Raw genomic sequence first — 22,779 nt, 5'->3', positions numbered from 1 at the left:
CGTGGCTAAGTAGTTTCCATGATGATACTTGAAGACTGATTGCTCACCCAATTCAAACAAGTCAACTCTCATGTCTGTAGGACATTCTGATCAGGAGATATCCATCTAAGCCATTTTGAATGGCAGTCAATGGGTTTTGGTTGCTAGGGTGCACTAAATGGTTGCTAGGTTGTATGCAGTTGCTAGGGTGTTAAAGTAATAGAGTGAAAGAAAGAATAAAAAGAGTGATGTAAAGATAGAAAAAGAAAGTGATGGAGTGATAGATAGAAAGTATGAGTGGTGGAGTGATTGTAAATAGATTGAATCCTCTAAAGGAGTTTTTACAGGGAAAAGTTTTCACAACTTGAATGGGAGTCAATTTAAAATATGTCCTGTTCGGAAGTCCGATTCAGGAATACCGGAAGTCCGATCAGTTAGAAAAGATATAGCAATCCGAGTCAGACCAGTCTGAAGGTCTGTGGCGAGTTTGGTGCATGTAGCTTAAAAGCTCTAGGAGGAGTTAGAGTCAGAAATGTTAGTCTCGGAAGAATAATAATAAGTTTAAATGGAATATCAGTATGTTGGCTTTCTCAAGCCAACATAATGAATAATTATTAAAAAAAGAGGATACAGTATCTGGAGCAGATGTATACAAAGTTTTATTTCACCTCAGGCCACGCATGCTTCGTCAGACTCGACGAAGACTCAAATACTTTTCAGTGCCCATTCACACATGTGCCATCTGCTGCTGAAAGTCATTCACACATCCGCCCAAAGTAAGATTTGCCGATCATCATTCTTTTGTCTGCATTCTGCCCAATAACACTCTGTTACACACTCATCTTTGAAATAGTTTCAGTGTCATCATAAATTACAATAACAGAGTGTAATCAGCGCATATTATGGCCGCGTATAGCATGTTAACACATTAGCGCCATTAATTTTAAAGGTAAACATTACAAATTACACATTATACTGCATATATATCACTTTAAATCATCATCGAGTGGCTAAAACAGCTTCTTTTACTGATATTGGGTGAATTCTACTCACAGAATGAGACATTAAGTCATTGATAACACATTTTAAAGTCATATTAGTTTATGTTTTACATGTAGTCTTGAGTGTCCTCAGATTTAAATGCTCCTTTATATGCCTCCCTCAGAAGCGTGGCGGTTGTCTGAATGTTCGCAAACAGTATGTCGTTGCTCAGCTGTTTCATCCTTCTTTTTACCTCTGAAAAAAGGAGAACTTCTTTATAAGTGTGTTGGGGCCTTAATGCCACATTGCTCACTCCATGAGTGGACACAACAATATGCATGAAATAACAGTTAAAACATGAATAATGTATCATAAATAAAGTTGAGACATAAGAGAGATGAGTATATCTGTAATGTGAACTGCAGTTAAACGTCTTCTGTTTCATTTTTAACATGTATGCCTCACACTTGCATGTGACTTGTTTCTGAAATGTATGCCGGGCATTAAACCTCTTTGTAATGTACATGCAAGTTGTGTTCTGGTCATTTTGAAGAGAATGGCGCCGACTGGTGTTTATTTGGCAGATTACAGGTTACTGATTGAAGAGATTAATTTCTGATTTAGTTGTTCACTCTGTTTATGTTGACTGTTTTTCCTTTTCTGTCCAGAGAGTAGTATAACTGTGATGCAGTGAACAATGTATTGTTTGATACAAATGTAATTTGAGATGGCACTTTAGAAAAAAAAAAGAAAAAAGTTTTACAAAATGAATGAATCACACTCTGAGACAACTCGTTCTACTGAGTCACATAAAAGATTCGTTCAAAATGAACAAATCGTTAATGAACGACCCATCACTATAAGGTTAGGGAAAGGGTTAGGTAAGGGGCTCCCTGTATTTGCAGCGACAATGAAGAGTTTGTTGCAAAGCTCATTTGCATTTGAAAACATTACATGGCAAATTTGTAGCAAATTTGCTGCAAGTTTTCCAGAACTCTCAATTTTTGTAAGGGCAGGGCTATATCTCAGTAACAATAGGATTTGGAGTCAAAAGGCCAGTTGCGCAAATGTGTGTTTTCTCTAGCAATGGTTTTGTATGTTGTTTTCAAACACATAGTTCAAAACCCTGCTAGGTGATGAATATGCAAAAATTGACTTCAAAAATATACCTAGCCTGAGAAATATTCACTGGAGTAAAAAGTGTGACAATTAGCCCCAGCGCCCATTATTTTTTTAGGCAGAGGCTATTTGCACTAAGTGCAAACAGCAATACAAGCTACTTACACAAAGTGTAAATAATAACCAAAAGCATCTTTTGTTTGATATTATTTGCACCCCTAATAACGATAAACCATGGTTTACAGGAAAACTCAGACAGCTTCATCATGCCAAAGAGGATGCTTACAGAAGTGGGGATAAAACATTGCATAACCAGGCCAGGAACACACTTACTAAGGAAATCAGAGTGGCTAAAAGTAGCTACTCTGAAAAGCTGAAAAAACAGTTTTCAGTCAACAATCCTGCATCTATGTGGAAAAGCCTAAAAAGCATCGCCAAGTACAAGACACCTCCTCCTAGCTCTGTAGAAAGTCAACTAATGGTTAATGAACTGAATGTATTTTACTGCAGGTTTGAAAAGCCCAGTCTCACACTCCTCCCCCGCTCTGATCTTCACTTCACTCACACACCAACACCTCCTGGAACCACACTCCCCCCCACCCCGCTACTCAATCTGCATTTATAATCTGTGAGGAGGATGTGTGCCGGGTCTTTCGGAAACAAAAGACTGAGAAAGCTTCAGGCCCAGATGGTGATTCACCTGCCTGTCTGAAAGTCTTCACTGACCAACTGGCCCCCCATCTTCACACAGATCTTCAATAGATCACTGGAGCAGTGTGAATTTCTCTGCTGCTTCAAATGCTCCTCCATCATTCCGGTCCCCAGAAAACCCAAAATCACAGGACTTAATGACTACAGACCTGTCGCTCTCATGTCTGTGGTCATGAACTGGTTTTAGCCTACCTGAAGGATATCACTGGACCCCTGCTGGACCCTCTTCACTTTGCTTACCGAGCAATCAGGTCTGTGGATAATGCTGTCAATATGGGACTGCATTATATCCTGCAACACCTCGACAGACCTGGGACTTATGCAAGGATCCAATTTGTGGACTTCAGTTCAGCCTTCAATACCATCATGCCTAATCTTCTCTGACCCAGCTCTCCATGCCCACCCCAATCTGTCCATGGATCACCAGCTTTCTGACTGATAGGCAGCAGCTAGTGAGACTGGGGAAACTCACATCCGGGACCCTCACTATTAGCACTGGTGCACTTCAGGGATGCATTCTCTCTCCACTGCTCTTCTCCCTGTACACGAATGACTGCACTGTAAAAGACCCCACTGTCAAGCTCCTGAAATTTGCAGATGACACCACGGTCATCTGCCTCATCCGCAACGGTTAAGAGTCTGCATACAGACGGGAGGTTGATCAGCTGGCTGTCTGGTGCGATCACAACAACCTTGAGCTGAACACGCTCAAAACAGTGGAGATGATAGTGGACTTCAGGAGAAATTCCCCCAGTTTGGATCAGCCACCAAATCAGACAGAAGGAAACTACAATGGACAGTCAGGAATGCTGAGAGGATTATTGGTGCCCCCCTTCGTAAAGACTCATAACAGCAAGTATACAATTCCCATTATTTCAAACACAATAATAGTAATTCTTATTACTTAACATTAATTAGCTACATTTAAGTTAACAATTTACAACAGAACTTGTTAATACATACAATTTGGGGTTCAGCCTTATGGTTAAAGAAACATTTAGGTAAGTTTCAAAATTGAACATATGGGAAACCTTTGTCCATACTGCATGTAAGTGTGAAATGATGGGATGCATTTTTACTTCTCTAGGCAATTTGATAGAAAGACTTTGCAATGGTGAGATTGGGGCAAGGACTGCTTGTTCAATGTTGTACCAGGGAGGGGCTCTCTCAGGTGGAAGAGACCAATGGACCAAGTGTCAGTCTCTGATTTTTTATTTTTCACAGCTCATTTTGAAGAAGAGTCTTCTGCATTACAAAGTCTCTACTGTATGTTACCTCTCTTTAGTGTTTAGAGGCTTATCTTCTCGCAAAACATGCGAATGAAACAAACATTTTCTCTGAAGTTCACAAGGATTCAAACACGTGTGTGTGATGAAAGGTGGCATTCAGAGATCTTAGCAATCACAATCTAAAATATGTATCTAAAAAAGCACATTTAAATAAGTTCATATTTAACTTTATTGTTATGTGCATACTGTTTTGGTGGCACACATGTCAGAAACGATTATTATCTTCCAAGCATATATCAAAAAGGTGTTGAAGCTTGTTAATAAGTAACCTGTTCAGCCAAGCAAACAAGTTATGTCAACATTCACTTGATGTAGACAGTGACTGTTGTGGGAGCTCGTGAGAAGGCAACAGATTCATTCAAGACTGCTGGAGTGTCTTTGGAGGATGTTGAAGTGTAAAACTAACTGCATTGAGAGGCCTCTGTCTCTGGCCTTTGAAAAGCTTGGTCGTGTTATTGGTAGATATCCATGCGTGTTTCTTCTATTAGCTTTATATGTAGCTGCAGCTCTTGGAGCTGGTTTTATATTTCTTAATGAGAGGCAGGCAAATGATATCGAAGACCAGTTCACACCTGTAAATGGACCTGCCAAGATGGAGAGGAAGATTGTAGAGGAATATTTCCCTCAATCTGAAGAATTTTCTCACCTGCGACTTTCGTCTGAAGGAACTTTTGCATCTTTGATCATTACAGACTTACAGGGAGGAAACATACTGACTGAAGCAGCTTTTGATGACATTATTGAGCTAGACAGACATGTCAAAAGTATTAAGACAGGAAACAATTTCACAAGCCTTTGTGCCAAAATAAATGGAAACTGTATGACAAATGCTGTTTTAGACATCATAAATAACAAACCAAATGAAGTAGTTTCAACAGCTATTAGTTATCCCATACATAATGGCACATTTTTAGGAACAAGTATCGGTGGTGTTGAGCTAAAGGCAGGAAGCTCAGAGATAACCAGTGCAAAAGCAATCAGACTTTTTTATTTTTTAAAAGAGGAGAAGACAAAGGAGAACTCTGAATGGCTAGATGGTTTTCTTAAATTCTTCTCAAACTACACAGAGATGAAAGTGGTAAGTAAATATGATGGTTGAGTTATATCTTTACACATAGTATATTTCTAATACATAACTTTTTTTGTGAAAGAACAAGACATTTGTGATAAAACAAGTGTTGGGTGTAATCGGATTATAAAGAAATTATTTGCTGCAGTATCTATTAGTTTTTGGTCAAAAAGTAGTGTAACACATTACATTTTAAATTCATGTAATCAAATTACAGTTACTAACTTTCAATTAATTTAATTACTTTTAAGAACATTGCTAGGGTATCACATATTTCTAGAATGGTATTCATGTAGAATACATTTTAAACATGAATTATGTTCATTTGTATTGTACGTCTCTGCATTTCTATGATAAATGAAGGGTGTATGACCCCTCACATGTCATTGCAAGGCAGAGACGTGTGCAACAATGAACAAGGAGGAAATATAGACATAACTGAAAAGTAAAATAGTTGTAATGTGATTACTTTTTCAACAAAGTAACCAGCAATGTAATCTGATTGCAGTTATTTGTTGATTATTATTTTTGAGTAACTTACCCAACACTGGTTTCAACATTACGAGCACTGCAAGCATATACTTTGACTATTTGATGTTTTTATTCATTTTAAGTTAGGAAATGTATCCATATCGCTTGCTTGTTCATCATGTCCTTATAAAGTGGCATTTTTTTCTGTACTGTAACCATGTGAAAAGCATATTTTTGTGTCTAGTAACTAAACTAAACAGAATTCTGTGATGATTTTTTTTTCATTTCTACAGGTGCATGTGTCTTACTTCACATCAGTATCAAGACAGGAGGAGTTAGAAGCCAATTCAGACTCGGTGATCCCCTTCTTCTCCATTACCTATTGCCTGGCTGTTAATATTTCAATTCTTTCTTGTCTGAGGTACCAAGCATTTAAAGAAAAGTAGATTATTTAGGGAAATTTGACCACATGCAAGTTGAAATTTAAATATTTATCCATAAAGTATATCTCTTCTTCTCCTAGGTTAGACTGTGTAAGAACCAAGGTGTGGGTTGCCATGTCTGGTGTACTCTCTGCTGGTATGGCTGTTCTTGCCAGTTTTGGATTGCTGCTCTTCTGTGAAATGCCTTTTGCCATGACAGTGGCCACAGCCCCCTTTCTCATTCTTGGTAAATTCAATTCACTTCATCCCCTATAGTAAGTGACTCATAGTTGACATTTACAGGTTTACATTCTCTGCTTTCCTGCAGGTATTGGAGTTGATGATATGTTCATTATGATCTCCTGCTGGCAGAAGACAAAAGTTTATGATGAAGTTGAGGATCGCTTAGCAGAAACATATAAAGAGGCCGCTGTTTCCATCACCATCACCACACTGACAGATGTGCTCTCTTTCTACATTGGTCTCTTGACTCCGTTTCGCTCAGTACAGTCTTTCTGCATGTACACAAGTACAACGATTCTGTTCTGTTACATCTTCAACATCACATTCTTTGGCGCCTGTCTTGCTCTGAATGGAAGACGAGAGAAGGGTAATAAACATTGGTTGACCTGCATGGAAGTCCCAAAAGCCAGTGATGATGATGATGCTACTGGTAATATTTGTTGTGTTGGTGGAGCTTATGATAAAGATACTGGCACTGATTTGGAAATGCCAATGGATTTATTCTTTAAAAACCATTACGGGCCTTTTCTGACAAAGACATGGGTAAAGATGTTTGTGTGTTTGTTCTATGCTGGATATTTGGCCGTCAGCATCTACGGATGCTTCCAAATTAAGGAGGGACTTGATCTGAAAAATTTAGCAGCAGATGGCTCATATGTTGGTAGTTACTATGATGATGAAGATACATTTTTTTCTGCTTATGGCCCCAATGTCATGTTAGTTATGACTGATGAAAATTTTCAGTACTGGAATTCAACTGCACGACAAAATCTTGACCTGTGTTTGGAAAATTTTCAGAATCTGTCAATGGTTTCTAAAGATTCAGACATTTCACCTATTTCGTGGTTTCATGCATACATGAACTATGGAAAGAATTTAAATTTAAATTTAGATGATGAAACGCAATTCAAAAGACATTTAAATTACTTTCTTGGTGTTTCTGGTTTTAGTCAAGATGTCAACTTCACTAACAATGAAATTCGTGCATCGCGCATGTTCATTCAGACAGTGAACATCAGCACAGCTGTAGATGAGAAGGACATGCTGAATGCATTCAGAGAAACAGCAGAACAATGTGGAAAGGTTCAGACACCCATTGACCTAACAGTGTACCACCCTGCATTTATCTACTTTGACCAATATGCTGTCATTGTCACCAATACAATCCAAAATGTAGTAGCTGCTACATGTGCAATGTTAGTGGTTTCACTCCTGTTGATCCCAAATCCTCTATGTTCTCTCTGGGTCACATTTGCCATTGCATCTGTTATTGTGGGTGTGGCTGGTTTTATGGCATTATGGGATGTTAGTTTAGACTCAATATCTATGATTAATCTTGTTATTTGCATTGGATTTTCGGTGGACTTCTCTGCTCACATTTCCTATGCTTTTGTGTCCAGTGAAAAACCCTCAGTAAATGAGAAAGCCTTAGATGCCATCTATAAACTGGGTTATCCAATATTACAAGGTGCAGTGTCCACTATTGCAGGTGTAGTTGTGCTTGCAGCCGCGAAAAGCTACATCTTCAGAACCTTCTTTAAAATCATGTTCTTAGTCATCATGTTTGGAGCCATCCATGGGATCGTTTTCATACCTGTGTTTCTTACCTTCTTTGGCATTTGTGGCCAGATGTCTTGTACTAAACAAGAAAAGAATACACTGAGTGAAGTCCAATCTGAGAACTGCAACAGAAAAAATCAGCAAGTTGCACCAATAATGATGGCTAGTGCCAAAATTGAAAATGATCGACAGCGTACAATTCAATCTCCCGATAATGACAGTAAGAATCAGCAAATAGCAACAGTGATGAGTCTGACAACACAGCTGACGAATTGTGGTTCTATTGATTTTGATTGTTACTGAGTATAATTTTCTATTTAATATTACCCAATGTTCCATCATTCTCAGTTTAAGCAATGTCACAGGAGCAAGAGTGCTATACTAAATACATCAGAATAACTGACTTGTCTGTAGGTAGTCAAAGCAGTGCTGATATTCAGTACAATGACATGATTATAAATGAATGTTACACTTATATAGCGCTTTTCTGACTCTACACTCAAAGCGCTTCACGTAGTGAACAGCGGGTTCTCTTCAACCACCACCAGTGTGCAACATCCACCTGCACTATATTGCTTTTATACAACAAGTTAATATTGAGTAACTTATGATTGAGACAAAATCTGGCCAGTTTAAGGTGCTGTAAGCGATTTTTTTCATGGAAAATTATGCAAAAAAAGTTCCCAGTCCCTTAAAGATATTAATGAAATAGCTGTCCTGAGATATCTCACCGGTCTCTGTGACAGCTGTAGACTTTGTAAACAGCAAACAAAAAAGTGTCTGTGGACCGTGGACATTGAGGATTTTCACCTGTCAATCATTTTGCTCGTTCTCGTTGTGTTGTAGTTGAAGTGGATCAATGAGGCTATGATTCATAATGTTTGTCAGTTAATGCGCTATTGTGGCACTGTTGAATTTGACAGCCACAGGAACAAACGATACTGCTCTTCTGCTCGGTTTTGGTCTCAAAATGATCTTTGGGGGTGGGGTTTTGGAATGAGTGGCGTGGCCAATTCAACGGCTCAGTCACATGAAAGCTTCAGAACGCTAAAGTCACTTACAGCACCTTTAAGATGTATGTTTGTTTTGTTTTGTTGTGCCAATGAAAATAATTTCAAAAGCTTTATAAGTCACTAAGCAATGCACAGCCTGGAACACAGACAATCAGAGTGATACAAACAGCGAAACCCAGTGCAGTTATACTAAATATCAGCACTCCTAGAAAGTTGCTTATACAATCAAACTAGAAGATGAGAACTAACTATTAAATAAAGCATAGCTATCCTAAAGATTAACTTTTTTTAACAATTGGGATCTCTGTGTTTGTACTGAGTACATATTCAGGTTTTTTATTTTTTATTTGCCCTATTAGTAAATAAATTTTACTTTGTAAATACATTTAATTAAGAGTTTGAATATGTTTTGCATTTTTAATCATCTTCTATGAATCTTTCCAGTGATTAAAGGTGGCCTTTGGCTCTATGTAATTTTGTACACCTACCACTTTTCCAGTTTCAACAAACTAATGTCTGGATAATTTTACCTTTAGTTTCTATGGCAAATATTATTAAAATACAAAATAAAATATATTATCAGATATCACATTTGTATTGCATGCATTTATTTAACAGACACTTTATCTAAAGCAACTTAAAAGGTATACATACATCACTATGCACGTTCCCTGGGACCTTCACATCACTAGCATGATGATCTATCATCTGAGCTATATCTGGATTATTTAGCATTTATCATGATTATTCATTACATTTTTGAGTGAAAGAGAACATTAAGCAACTCAAGTTCTCGCGTGAACATGCGAGCCAATGTGAATGAGCTTCTATCTTAGTGCTCATGAACGCACAACCGATTTTCACAAAAATGATTTAAATTCTGAGTTGTTTCTCACCAAACCTATCATATGTCTTAAGAAGACATGGAATATGACGCACAAGACGCATGCCCACTTTTTTTGTAACTTTTGTGTGCTTTTATAAGCTTAAAAGTGAGGCGTCATTTACTGCCATTGTTTTGAAAAGACGGACCACGATTTTCCTGTAAACATTTCCTTTTGTGTTCTGCATAAGACTGAAAAATCATATGGGTTTGGAACCATAGATATCCAAACATAGATACCTCATTCAGCTGGTTTCAGGAATGTCAACCCTTTCTCAAACTCTTTCTTCCACTGAACACAAACAAAGAGGGAAATATGATGTGTACATCAATGGGGTCTAAACTTTCAAGCTCCAAAAAGGACATAAAGGCTGCATAAAGATAATCCATCCATCGAGTGGTTTAAATCATGTCATCTGAAGCATTATGATCAGTTTTGGGTGAGAAACAGACCAAAATGTAACTCCTTTTTCACTATAAAACTTGACATTGCAGTCTCCTTAGCGTGTTGAGGAGAGAAGCTCGATTACACTTTGTAGCAATTGACATATGTGCAGAGCACTGTACACGCACTCTGTGCATGTGTCCAGCTCAGGGTTGTATAATCGAGCTTCTCTCACTTCCACTTTAAACTCAATTTCATTGTATTTCTGAGGACATTTTCAACACTTGAAAAGTATAGCTAAACCTGTATACACACACACACGCACAATGTAATTCAGCTAAAATAGTTAAGAGCAATGATAAGCCATAAAAAACTCGACCGAATATAGTAGTATAATTGAAGAACACAAATAAGAAAGCTAATGAATATACAACAAAAATCAAGAGGTAAAGTAATAGAGATCAGATAACTTTGCTGAAAGAGAAATATAAAATTTTACAATATTTAAATATTTAGTGGGTCCACAAAATGATTAGAGCAAAGCAACATCACATAAGAGCATGTGTACTGTCCACCAGAGCAATATACTGTACAGTCATGGAGCCCAGAAATCAAAGCTTCTGCCCTGTAATTACACAATAATGCAGAACAGAGAAAGCTCACATCATGTGAGAATTATATTTGACATTTCTGAGTTCTTTATAACCATCATATTTCCTTCAATTAGATTCCAAGAACATTTCCATCACAGTGGAAATAAAACAAAAGCAATCCTCTTTCATATTGAACCTTGAGCATTTCAGATTTAAAGATGTCTTTTAATGTTATTGTTGAACATGGTTAGACAATGGTTTCTTTAAATGGCATATTTAATGCCCATAATTTAAGATAAAAGCCATGTCTAACAGCTTATAATAAAAGACAACTGCCACATTTATTGTGATACCATATAATTAAAGCGGATTACCACATTTAAAAAAAAAAAAAAAAAAAGTTTACCATAAATCTTTAAATCTGTAAACAGAAATCCTTCATTATTATATGAGAGCTGTTATCACAGAAGTTTCTACCACAACAAAGCTCAAAACTTCCTCATTGCTTGTCCATCAGCTGCATTATGATCAGCAAGGGTTTTACAATGGAACAACGGAAAGTCATGTTTTATGATTTTATTTCTTTTTACAGGAGGTCAAAGTTTTATACATTAATTTTTGGTTAGTGCAATGTAGGCTTATGTGATGCAGATATTCTATACCAGACATTTCATAACCTTTTAATCCCATAAGTATTAACATATTATATGCATATTAATATCCAACAACAGTAATTCTACAAATAAAATGCTAAAATTCTTAACATTTCCTTTCGAAAACCTTTTATGTGAGCAGATCTACTAAAAAGAAACCATTTGAGAATTTAGAATTGATTTGTCTAAAGTAAAAGAGAGATTACAATCACACTGATGTGTTTGCTTTGTGAACTTGAATGATGCCATGTGCCTCTAAGTAGTCACATGGCACACAGTCTTCTTAGACAAAAAAGGCATGAAGTTGGGCAGATCAAAAAAAGATCATTTCAGATTGTCCAATCACTGTCATACTGGTCAATCATTACCACATTTTAGAACTTCATATATATGAGGTGGACAAGACTTCATCTGATCATTTCCATTAAGGCAACAGCCCAGATGTTTAGGTAAGTTGGAATATATATTTCATTTGACTGGTTAAAGGATTTGCGATTTGCATTTCTGTTTGAGTTTTATCATTAAATCAAAAACTTTCTGAATGTTTAATGTATTGTTGTCTGATAAAAGAAATGTAAAAATGTTATCAAATATACCCTAATTAGCTGAACTGCAATCACAACTCATGAAGCATGATGGATGATGATGAAGATATTGCTGTTGTTGGCATTGGATGCCATTTTCCTGGAGGTAAATGTTTGTTTAACAGTGTGCAGTATTTTATTAATATTATGAATCTAATTTTATAATTATTATTGTGTTACTTTAGACAGTGTACTAAACTCAGCAAAAAAAGAAACGTCCCTTTTTCAGGACACTGTATATTAAAGATAATTTTGCAAAAATCCAAATAACTTTACAGATCTTTATTGTAAAGGGTTTAAACAATGTTTTCCATGTTTATTCAATGAACCATAAACAATTAATGAACATGCACTTGTGTTAAGACACTAACAGCTTACAGACGTTAGGCAAGTAAGGTCACAGCAACAACTCCCCGAGTTACACCAGGAACAATCCCTCCATCAGTGCTCAGACTGTCCGCAATAGGCTGAGAGAGGCTGGACTGAGGGCTTGTAGGCCTGTTGTAAGGCAGGTCCTTACTAGACATCACCGGCAACAACATCGCCTCTGGGCACAAACCCACCTTCGCTGGATCAGACAGGACTGGCAAAAAGTGCTCTTCACTGACGAGTCACGGTTTTGTCTCACCAGGGGTGATGGTCGGACTGGCATTTATCGTCAAAGGAATGAACGTTACACAGAGGCCTGAACTCTGGAGCGGGATCGATTTGGAGGTGGAGGGTCCATCATGGTCTGGGGTGGTGTGTCACAGCATCATCGGACTGAGCTTGTTGTCATTGCAGGCAATCTCAATGCTGTGCGTTACAGGGAAGACATCCTCCTCCCTCATGTGGTACCCTTCCTGCAGGCTCATCCTGACATGACCCTCCAGCATGACAATGCCACCAGCCACGCTGCTCGTTCTGTGCATGATTTCCTGCAAGACAGGAAAGTCAGTGTTCTGCCATGGACAGAGAAGAGCCCGGATCTCAATCCCATTGAGCACGTCTAGGACCTGTTGGATCGAAGGGTGAGGGCTAGGGCCATTCCCCCCAGAAATGTGCAGTCCATGAGGAGGAGATGCACTGCAGTACTTAATGCAGCTGGTGGCCACACCAGATACTGACTGTTACTTTTGACCCCACCCCCCCATTTTAAGTTTGCTGAAAATAAAAGCAGTTGAAAGTGAGAGGACATTTCTTTTTTGCTGAGTTTATAAGTAGTAGCTTTGGACTTCAGTTTCAGATATCTTTTTCCAAATCTATATTCTGTTTCAGGTGAAGGACTTGAAAACTTCTGGAAGGTCCTACTTCAGGGAAAGAATTGTGCAGTGCAAATACCAAATGAAAGGTTTGACCTCTCTATGTGGTACGATCCAGATGACAGTAAGGCAGGAAGATCATGCACAGCGAAAGCAGCACTTATTGATGGGTAAGAATTAAAATCGTATTGCCTTAAATGAATGTTCTGGATTCAATACAAGTTAAGCTCAATCGACAGCATTTGTGACATAAAGTTGATTACCACAAAAATTAATTTCGACGTTCCTCCTTTTCTTTAAAAAAAAAAAAAAAAAAGCAAAAATCGAGTTACAGTGAGTCACTGAAAATTGTAGTGAATGTGGCCAATTTGGAGTGTTTAAACACAGAAATGTGAAGCTCATAATTTTATTAAAGCACTTACATCAATTCTTCTGTTAAAACTTGTGTATTATTTGAGCTGTATTGTCGTTTAAATTGTCATTTGTACAGTCATTTGACAGTTTTAGGGTTTGTTGACATTACAATATCATGGTAACTTCACACAGAAAAGGTTAGTAAATGATTTTATCACACTAAAATCATGTTAACACATTTTGTTTATGTCTTGTGGCTAAACTTTTGAAACAGTGAGTATTTTAACGTTAAACATTGGCCACATTCACTTCCACAGTAAGTGCCTCACATTAACCTTGATTTTTACTTTTTTTAAGAAAAGAAGGATTTTCTTTTAATGAAACAAATCAATGAGGTCATAGATAAGTCATTGAAATTCACAAATATCTCACCACTAATTTGAGCCATGTGGTGAAAATGCAATTGCTTACCTATACCATCATAACTGTAGTAGTGCTGTATTCAAAACAACTGGCAAAAAGTTACTAGGCACAACTACACACTCTGACATCGATAAACCAATGGGGCTAAAGACATACTTTGTCCCTCATTGTCAAATGCACAGAGCAATACATAAAATCAAATTGAAAATAAATGCAAAAAAGAAAAATACAGAAATAAAATGTAACAAATACTAAAATGTACAAACAAAATGAATACAGAAATTATTGAAGGGATCGATAATATAAATAGGATTATACAAATTCTTTAATTTTATTCTTAAATATACAAAATGATAAAGTAAATGCTTCAAAACATTCATTGAAATGAATTTTATTATCATACCCATATTCCCAAAGCAATAATTCTTAATCTTTTTATCTTGTGCAGTTTAAATGAGTTTGACCACAAGTTCTTTGGCATCACTGAAGCTGAACTGATAAACATGGACCCTCAACACAAACTTTTGCTGAAATGCACATACAGAGCACTAGAGGATGCTGGAATGCCAATGGAAAAGGCCAGTGGAACTAGAACAGGAGTGTTTTTAGGTAACATGACCTAATTAATACATCCCCCTGTAAAATTGCTGTTTATTGTCTGAAGATTTTGGAATTGCTTATTATTATACTCACAGTCTCAACAATTGCACTTGTGTCATAATTAATGTTACAAAAGGGAATAAGAACGATAAAATAAATGTTTGCCATGACAATCATGTCATGAATTGTAAATAATAATAAAAAAATATGTGTCAGGGGTATTTCAAGACATTTATTATTATGTTCTAAAATTGACAACAACAAAATAATAATAATAATATATCACTGTTTCAAACACCTAGTTTAACATGAACTTTTTTCTTTCAGGCCTTATGAACAGAGACTTTGAGATAGGCAGTGTGAAGATTAGCCCAAAACTCATAAACCACTCTTCTGCTACTGGTTACTCAATGAGCATAGCTGCTAACCGCATCTCCTACATATTCAACTTTACTGGTCCCTCAATTTCCATTGACTGTGCCTGTTCCTCATCACTTGTTGCCCTTCATTTTGCATGTCAAGCCATAAGACAAGGTAGTCTTTGAAAATATTAAATAAATTATGGACGAACATTTATCTTTAGTTTAGAACCAACACTTTATGCTAATACTACTTAATTATAAAGGATTGTCACATTGTACTCTTGAAATACTGAATTTTTACTTTACAGGAATATTTTGGATTAAATACTACTGCACACTAGCAGCACCAAACGAAATTGCAAGAATAATGATTGTTGCTGGCTTTCCGCAAATAGTGGGATTCAGGATTTCAGATTTACTTGCCCCCCCCTACCCCCCCAAAAAATAAAGAAATTTGAAAACAAAAAAACATCTTGATTTGATTCTACTGCTGGCACCACCCAAATAATGATACGTCATCTGAATTGTCTGGTAGTCACTGGCTGCCGCTTTGAAAGGTCAGTGGCAACGGGGTTAAAGTTGAAATTTCGGTACAATGCTTGGAGTAAACAGGGTAATGCTGAAGCTGACGTTTCACAACATAGAGTTCAGTGTATTGGGGAACGTTGATGCAAGTCATGTGAAAGAGCTATTAATCGCTTGTGCTTGGAACAGAACCTGGAACATTTGTGTTTGCAGCCTTACTTTTAGCCATTAGGCTACCACCAACAACCACTTTTACAATACTCTAACTTTTTGTGTGGTTGTTTCTGTTCTACAGGAGACTGTGAAATGGCCATGTGTGGAGGTGTGACTTGCATATTAGAGCCAACTGTCTTTGTGGCTCTCACCAGGGCAAAGATGATCTCCCCTGATGGCACCAGTAAACCCTTTAGTAACAAAGCAGATGGCTATGGGAGAGGTGAAGGCTGTGGAGTTGTTCTGTTAAAGCCTTTGAAAAAAGTAAACAAAAATGATTTCATGAAAGTATTTTGCCTCACATAGACATAATAAAATGCACCATTTGAAAACTACTCCAACCAACAACTTTGTTATCTGTATTCTGATAGGCTCTCCAAGACCACGATCATATTTGGGGCATCATCAGCAAAACTGCAGTTAACCAAGATGGCCACACCGTTACCCCAATCACCAAGCCATCCATGCTACAGCAGGAGGAGCTGCTAAGAAAAATCTATTCAAAAGATACTGACCTGACTAGTGTTCAGTACATTGAGGCTCATGGGACTGGGACTCCAGTTGGAGATCCAATAGAGGCAGGTAGTATCTCAAAAGTCATTGCCAAAATGAGACCTCATGAGTCAGGACCTCTCCTCATTGGTTCTGTTAAGAGCAATATTGGACACACAGAATCTGCAGCAGGTGTTGCTGGGCTTATAAAGGTTCTCTTGATGATGAAACATGAAACCTTTGTACCTTCTGTGTTCTACTCAGCAGAAAACTCCAGCATAGATGCTAAATCTCTTAATCTAAAAATTCCCACTAAAGCAGAGAAATGGGTTAGTAGTCACAAAGCAGTTAGAGCTGCTGGAATCAACAATTTTGGGTTTGGTGGAACAAATGCACATGCAATTGTCAGACAGCATGTGCAGTCAAAAAAACCAAGTGCTCAGCTCAGCAAATCACATCAGTATTTTGTGCTCTCTGCAGCCTCGGAAAAGTCCATTGCAAATATAATTGAAGACACTGCAAAACAGATAAATGCAAAAAACATATCAGATCTACAGGCTTTAGTATACACATCTGCCTGTAGAAGAAGTCACTTGAAACACAATTACAGGAAAGTCTTTCAAACCTCATCCTTGACAGATCTAAAAGAGAGACTGACTTCTGCTCTGGAGAAAAAGTTTAAACCATCAAAGCCAGACTCCAAGTTAGTTTTTGTGTTTTGTGGAAATGGTGTGGCGTATCGTGGTATGTGCAAGCAGCTCCTCAAAAGGGAACCTGTTTTCAGACAAGAAGTCATTAAGATTGAAACTCTGATGAAGAGCTACAGAAGTCTGAACCTGATAGAGAGGCTGGAAAGTGAATCTGACACCAATAACGATTTCTCTGATCCAAAGATTGTCCAGCCACTCCTGTTTGCTATTCAGGTTGCTCTTGCCAATCTTCTGAAACACTGGGGCATAAGTCCTGATGCTGTTCTCGGGCACTCCATTGGAGAGGCCGCTGCAGCTCATTGCTCTGGTTTGTTGTCACTTGAGGATGCAGTAAAGGTCATCCACTATCGCAGTTCTCTGCAAAGCACTGTGACAGGAGGGAAAATGCTTGTTGTCAGTAATATGGCTGTGTCTGAAGTCTTGAAAAGCCTTCCATCTTACTCAGGAAGGGTTTGTCTGGCTGCTTACAACAGCCCGCAGTCATGCACCCTCTCAGGAGAGGCAGATGATATTGACAGATTGCATCAAAATTTGAGCAACTCAGCCAGAGGAAAAGATCTGTTCCTTCGCATTCTGGATGTACCTGCTGCATATCACAGCCACAAGATGGATCCCATTGTATCAAGTGTGAAGGAGAGCATAGGCTCGTTACAGGCACACAGTTTGGAGGCAGAATTGTTCTCAACAGTGACAGGTGAAAGTTCATGTTCCTCAGATTTTATTACTGGTGAATACTGGGCAAGAAATATCCGGGAGCCAGTTGCATTTGAACAAGCTGTAAGGTCAGCAGCTAAAAACAAGAGGAATGTGATCTTTGTTGAAATTGGTCCAAGAAGATCACTGCAGAGGTACATCACTGAGACTCTGGGAAATAACTTTACTGTGCTTTCCTCAGTGCAACCAGATAAAGATCATGAGACAATGCTTGCTAATGTGTCAAAACTGTTTGAGCTCGGGGTCAGTGTGGACTGGGAAATGTTCTACAAAGGTTTTGAAACTGAACCAATTCCCTTCCCGAGGTACCACTTTGACAGTGTGAGAAGAGATGTCTTTCCTTCTACTTTGCTGTTGGTTGGTGCCATCAGAAACCATCCAGTAATTACACAAATGAGTACAGACAGCCCAGTGTTCAACTGTGATTTATCCTCTGATTCAGTCGCCTTCCTGCAGGACCACAAACATAATGGCATCGCCATCATACCAGGGGCATTTTATTCTGAGTTGGGTTTAGCAGCTGTCATGGCATATGTAAAACCTAAGGTTCCACTCAGTTCACTGCAGCTCAGCATCACATTTCAGAGTCCATTCGTATTCACTCCGAATGCACCAGACATAAAAATACAGCTGGATCCATCAGACAATTCGAGAGAGAAAACATTTAATTTCAAAATTCAGTCTACCTCTGCAATCTATGCATCAGGAACAGTAGAGGCCAAATCCGGCAGAGTACCTGAAGAGCAGTTAATTTCCCTGGACTCTGTCTTCAAAAGATGCAACTTCATAATGAGTACTGAGGAGCTCTACAAGCACCTTAATCAGGCAGGATTTGAGTATGGCTCTGTCTTCAGAAACAAGGCAGATGTTTATTGTGGAGAAGAATTTAGGGAGTGTATATCTTTTCTGAGAATCCCAGAGGAATTATTGCCCCAGCTACATGACTATTACCTTCATCCTGTGGTCTTTGATTACGTCATGCAGCGTATTACTGGAACTATAATACAAGGGCATTCACCAACACCTCTTTTTCCTGCACAAATAGGTAGCCTGACTGTATTTGAACCACTGCAAGAGGAGATGGTTGTATATTTGAGAGCAATGCATGTGGGTGAAGATTATTTTGAAATTTGTGGCTGCTTGACCAACAAACAAGGCAAGGTTTTGATTGAGTTCAGGCATGTGAAGATCAGAATGCTTGGAAGTCATTATCGGGTAGTTGAGGAATACTTGTACCACAATAGCTTCAGTATCATCTCTGAAGATGCCACACCTGACAAATCAATCAAGGCATTGGTCTTTTCTGATGAGGTAGGGATCTCTAAAGCTTTGCAAATATACTTGGACCCAACATCTAGAGATATATCTTCCTCACACAGCAACACACTGTTGGAATGTGGACTTGAACCTGTTTTGTCAAAACTGAAAATATCAAATGTGAAGAAAAACTTCCAGGAAATTTTTTTCATGTGGGGTGTTGCAGACCTAACCCCATACAAATCAGAGAGTGTCTTGGACAGCATGGCAGGGTGTTGTGAGATTTTCAGAAAGATCACTGGATATCTCAAAGTTATTAAATTCCCAGGCGTTATCAGAGTAATAACTCACAGGTCCTCTGAGAGTTTAGTGGACTATATCAGTCCTGGCTTTGTGCTGTTAGGCATGACTAGAGCCTGTGCAGCCGAGTTGTCAGAACTCACCTTCCAGCTGATTGACTTGGGCTCTGTCTCATCCGAAGACATCACAGCATTGGCTAAGGTCCTTAGATCGTACCCCTGTGACAAATATCCAGAGCTGGTGGTTAAGGATGGTAAGATTCTCAAACCTGAAATCACCCACACTCCATTGCCAGTTGTGGAAAACTCTGCAAGGAGCAGTGATATGTTGCATGATGATGTCTTTATGCTGCAAACATCTGATCCATACACAATGACAAATTTGTCAGCTACTCAAATGGATAAATCCCTTGAACCAATCCCAGGAGAAAGTATTGAAGTTCACCTCAGTAAAATCTGTGTGCATTCATCAGACTACTTTCCAGTCAGCATTTCTGACTTTAAGTATGGCCAGACAATGTATTGGAACAAGCACACAACTCAGAACCATACGCTTCTAGCATTTGACTGCAGTGGGATTGTCACAGCTGTTGGTAAAGATGTTGGTAAACTGAAAGTTGGGGATCACATTGTGTCATGTTACCCTGTGGCTGCCACCTCCAAAGTTGTTCTCCCAGCTGCCGTTTGCTATAAAACAAAAAAACTTTCATTCCTGAAGGACATTCCTTGTGTATCATACATGTTACTGGCATGGGAGATCTTGAATGGAGCTTTACCCAAAGTGAAACAACCAAAGAAATTGGGTATTTTCTCCACTGTTCCTGACTCAGCACTGGTGAAAGTCTTAACTTCGACAGCAAACAGATCAGGTTGGAATGTAAGAGTGTGCACACAGGCTGATCAGATGTCTTGTGATCTTAGTGAGGTTGACGGAGCAGTCCTTTTTCCTCCTTTTAATGAGAAGACTATTGAAACAGCCAGCAATGTCACTGGCATCAAGGACGTTGTTCTTGTCTATGACAACCAGCCAAACTTCCCTGATAATCCGAAAACTTTCAGAGGGACCAATGTTAAAGTCCACATTCATTTTCTCTTCATGTCTCAAATAATGCAGCAATGGTCTCTGCAGGTACAGATGCCTAAAATGTATCGCTGGCTAAAATCAATGCATTTGAGTGGAAAGTCCTTGGCTTTGGACACAACAACCTTTCAAAAAGTGAAACCTGAAGACAGTGAGCTTCTCTCTGTACATAAATCAGAATCATACTTCACATGCCAGATTCTGCCCATTATTGTCCTGAACAGTGATCCCAAGAACCAGCTGTCTGACATTCCGTTGATGCCCAAACAAAGTCTTTTCCAGAAAAATGCTGTCTATGTTGTCACAGGTGGTCTCACAGGGCTGGGCTTTGAGACTGTGAAATACATTGTACAGAAAGGAGGGGGAACATTGTCATTTTGTCTAGGAGTAATCCAAACCCTGAGATTCAAGAAGAGATAAAGAATGTCAGCAATCATTGTGGTTCTGTCATTAAATCTCTACAGTGTGATGTTTCACTATTTGAGCAAGTTCAACAGGCCATTGCTAACATTGGAAAATTGCTTCCATCCAGTCCCATCAAAGGAGTATTTCACAGTGCAGTTGTCCTACACGATGGGCTGATTGAAAACCTTGACAAATCTCTTTATGAGAAAGTTATGAGACCAAAGGTGAATGGAGTGCTCAACCTTCACCGTGCTACTAAACACTGCAATCTGGATTACTTTGTGTGCTATTCCTCCATCTCCGCCTTCATTGGCAATGCCTCTCAGACAAATTATGCTGCTGCTAATACGTTCATGGACACTTTCTGTCAGTACCGCAGAAACCTTGGGCTTTCTGGACAGTCTATCAACTGGGGGGCTTTGAATCTTGGCCTACTATTGAACAAAGTGCATTTCCAGAGATTTCTGGAGGCAAAGGGAATCATGCTACTGGAAGTCCCAGAAATTCTTGAATGTCTTGAGCAATGCCTCTTGATCAACAAACCTCAACAGGTTGTGTGCAAATTCAATTTCAAAAACAACTGGAACAACGTCCTCAGTCAAAATAAGTCTTTGAATGCAAGGTTGTTCAAACTAACAGAGGAAGCCATGAAGAAGGCCAGACTGACCATAGATAGACCTGAGCAACCCATCACATCACCGCTTGAATATTTAAGATACATGATCAGTGAAACAATTGGCATTGAGATAGATGAACTGAATGATGATATCCATCTCTTAGATTTGGGCATTGATTCAATGTTAGCCATGACTCTGCAGAATGTGATCTTCAAGGAAAGATGTGTGAATATTCCTCTAGTGACTCTGCTGGATCCAAACAGTACACTGTCAACTCTCAGTAAAATCCTGAAAGGGAATTGTGCAGGAGAATATCAGAGCGAAGATGAGAACACATCCACATACCTTTAATGATGAATTTTATGTACTGTGGACACAGAGCCATAGTAAACATTTCACCAAAGTGGCCTTTTTGTAAACTCACAGTCAGAAATGCATAACACTTATGAAGTAAATTGGACATGGATTCATTTATATCCATCTGCACCCATAAATCAGGGGTGGGGGGTATCTTTTTTCTGATCAAGTCCACTGATAGTTAATATTGATCAATAAGGCATTTAGCAGATCCACTTCATGTTGGGAAAAACTTCCTTAACTTAAACTACATTAATTACAGAAACAGTCCTTGTAAATACACTTGAGCTTAAACAACTTTCCCATTTGGATGGGTTTTCCAGCAACTGTTAGTTCTGGGTGGCCCCTACTGGAACTCTACAACCAGTAGACCAGATTATTTTGATATTTACTCTTCAAAGCAAGGTGCTGTGTGAAAGACTGCTTACTGGACTTGGTGTTTTACCTGTGTTTTCCAGTTTGAACTAATTAATTGTAATCATAGTCACTGATTTTCTAAAAGATGCAAAGAAATGTTGGAACAAACAATTTGGCATTTTTTCCCCTTTAGTCTTTTTGTTCTGTAAGCTTTTTGTAAGTGCATCTTTGTTGTTCTAGCAAGTGAGATCACCATGTTAGATATCTTTTGCAATAAGTTTTGGTCAGAGAAAGATGTCTCTATGCATGAAAGTGTTTGTGTTTTGTAATATTATCAGTAAATAAAGCACATTAAGCTTTGTGTGTTGACCAATTTTTTTAAATACCATTTGGCTTACAATTACAACAATTTAGTGTTCACCCTGCAATTAACTGTTTGATTAAATATTTTCAAGCATGTGTCCCTCAATGTGTCAATAAATGTCCTGAACGATTTGAGAACAGTGCACTGAAGCATAAACTTCATATTACAACAGGACTATTGACCTGTTTCATAAGCAACCTACTGTAAGTCCTTTCGTTTCATCACTATAGTAGTATTACTAAACTTCATGCACGATTTAGAGCTACTTTATGATGACCTACAAATGGTAATATATTAATAGCGTTTCTGAATACACAAAGGCTGATTTAGGCTGAATGAGACCTGCAAGTATCAAATAATGGCAAAAACACAACATAATCGGTGTTGCCACATGTGGTATTGCTTTAATTTTATTACGCTGAGAATTCCCAAACCATCAGAATGGACAAAATA

The 22,779-nt window shown here is 38.4% G+C and overlaps 2 protein-coding genes across 2 annotated transcripts; both read left to right on the top strand.

Annotated features, from left to right (window-relative positions):
* Positions 1 to 4,423: 4,423 nt before the first annotated feature.
* LOC127452496 (patched domain-containing protein 3-like) lies at positions 4,424 to 8,400 on the top strand. Its single transcript, XM_051717955.1, has 4 exons — positions 4,424 to 5,157; positions 5,913 to 6,040; positions 6,143 to 6,288; positions 6,370 to 8,400. The coding sequence occupies exons 1-4, from the start codon at positions 4,465 to 4,467 to the stop codon at positions 8,145 to 8,147; spliced, it is 2,745 nt and encodes a 914-aa protein (XP_051573915.1). The 5' UTR covers positions 4,424 to 4,464; the 3' UTR covers positions 8,148 to 8,400.
* A 3,603-nt stretch (positions 8,401 to 12,003) lies between these two features.
* LOC127452495 (uncharacterized) lies at positions 12,004 to 21,675 on the top strand. Its single transcript, XM_051717954.1, is given in 7 exon segments — positions 12,004 to 12,061; positions 13,213 to 13,366; positions 14,422 to 14,582; positions 14,901 to 15,107; positions 15,756 to 15,937; positions 16,045 to 20,587; positions 20,590 to 21,675. Coding segments are annotated over 7 exon segments (6,315 nt in total). The 3' UTR covers positions 21,600 to 21,675.
* Positions 21,676 to 22,779: the final 1,104 nt, after the last annotated feature.

This window comes from Myxocyprinus asiaticus, chromosome 15 (assembly GCF_019703515.2).
Source record: "Myxocyprinus asiaticus isolate MX2 ecotype Aquarium Trade chromosome 15, UBuf_Myxa_2, whole genome shotgun sequence".
Classification (NCBI taxonomy): domain Eukaryota; kingdom Metazoa; phylum Chordata; class Actinopteri; order Cypriniformes; family Catostomidae; genus Myxocyprinus; species Myxocyprinus asiaticus.
This window is presented reverse-complemented; position numbering and strand designations above follow the sequence as displayed.

Coding starts and splice junctions, on each gene's coding strand:
- LOC127452496 (XM_051717955.1), top strand. CDS start 4,465: ATGTTGAAGTGTAAAACTAACTGCATTGAGAGGCCTCTGTCTCTGGCC. Junction 6,041..6,142: donor TCAATTCTTTCTTGTCTGAG/GTACCAAGCATT, acceptor TTCTTCTCCTAG/GTTAGACTGTGTAAGAACCA. Junction 6,289..6,369: donor AGCCCCCTTTCTCATTCTTG/GTAAATTCAATT, acceptor GCTTTCCTGCAG/GTATTGGAGTTGATGATATG.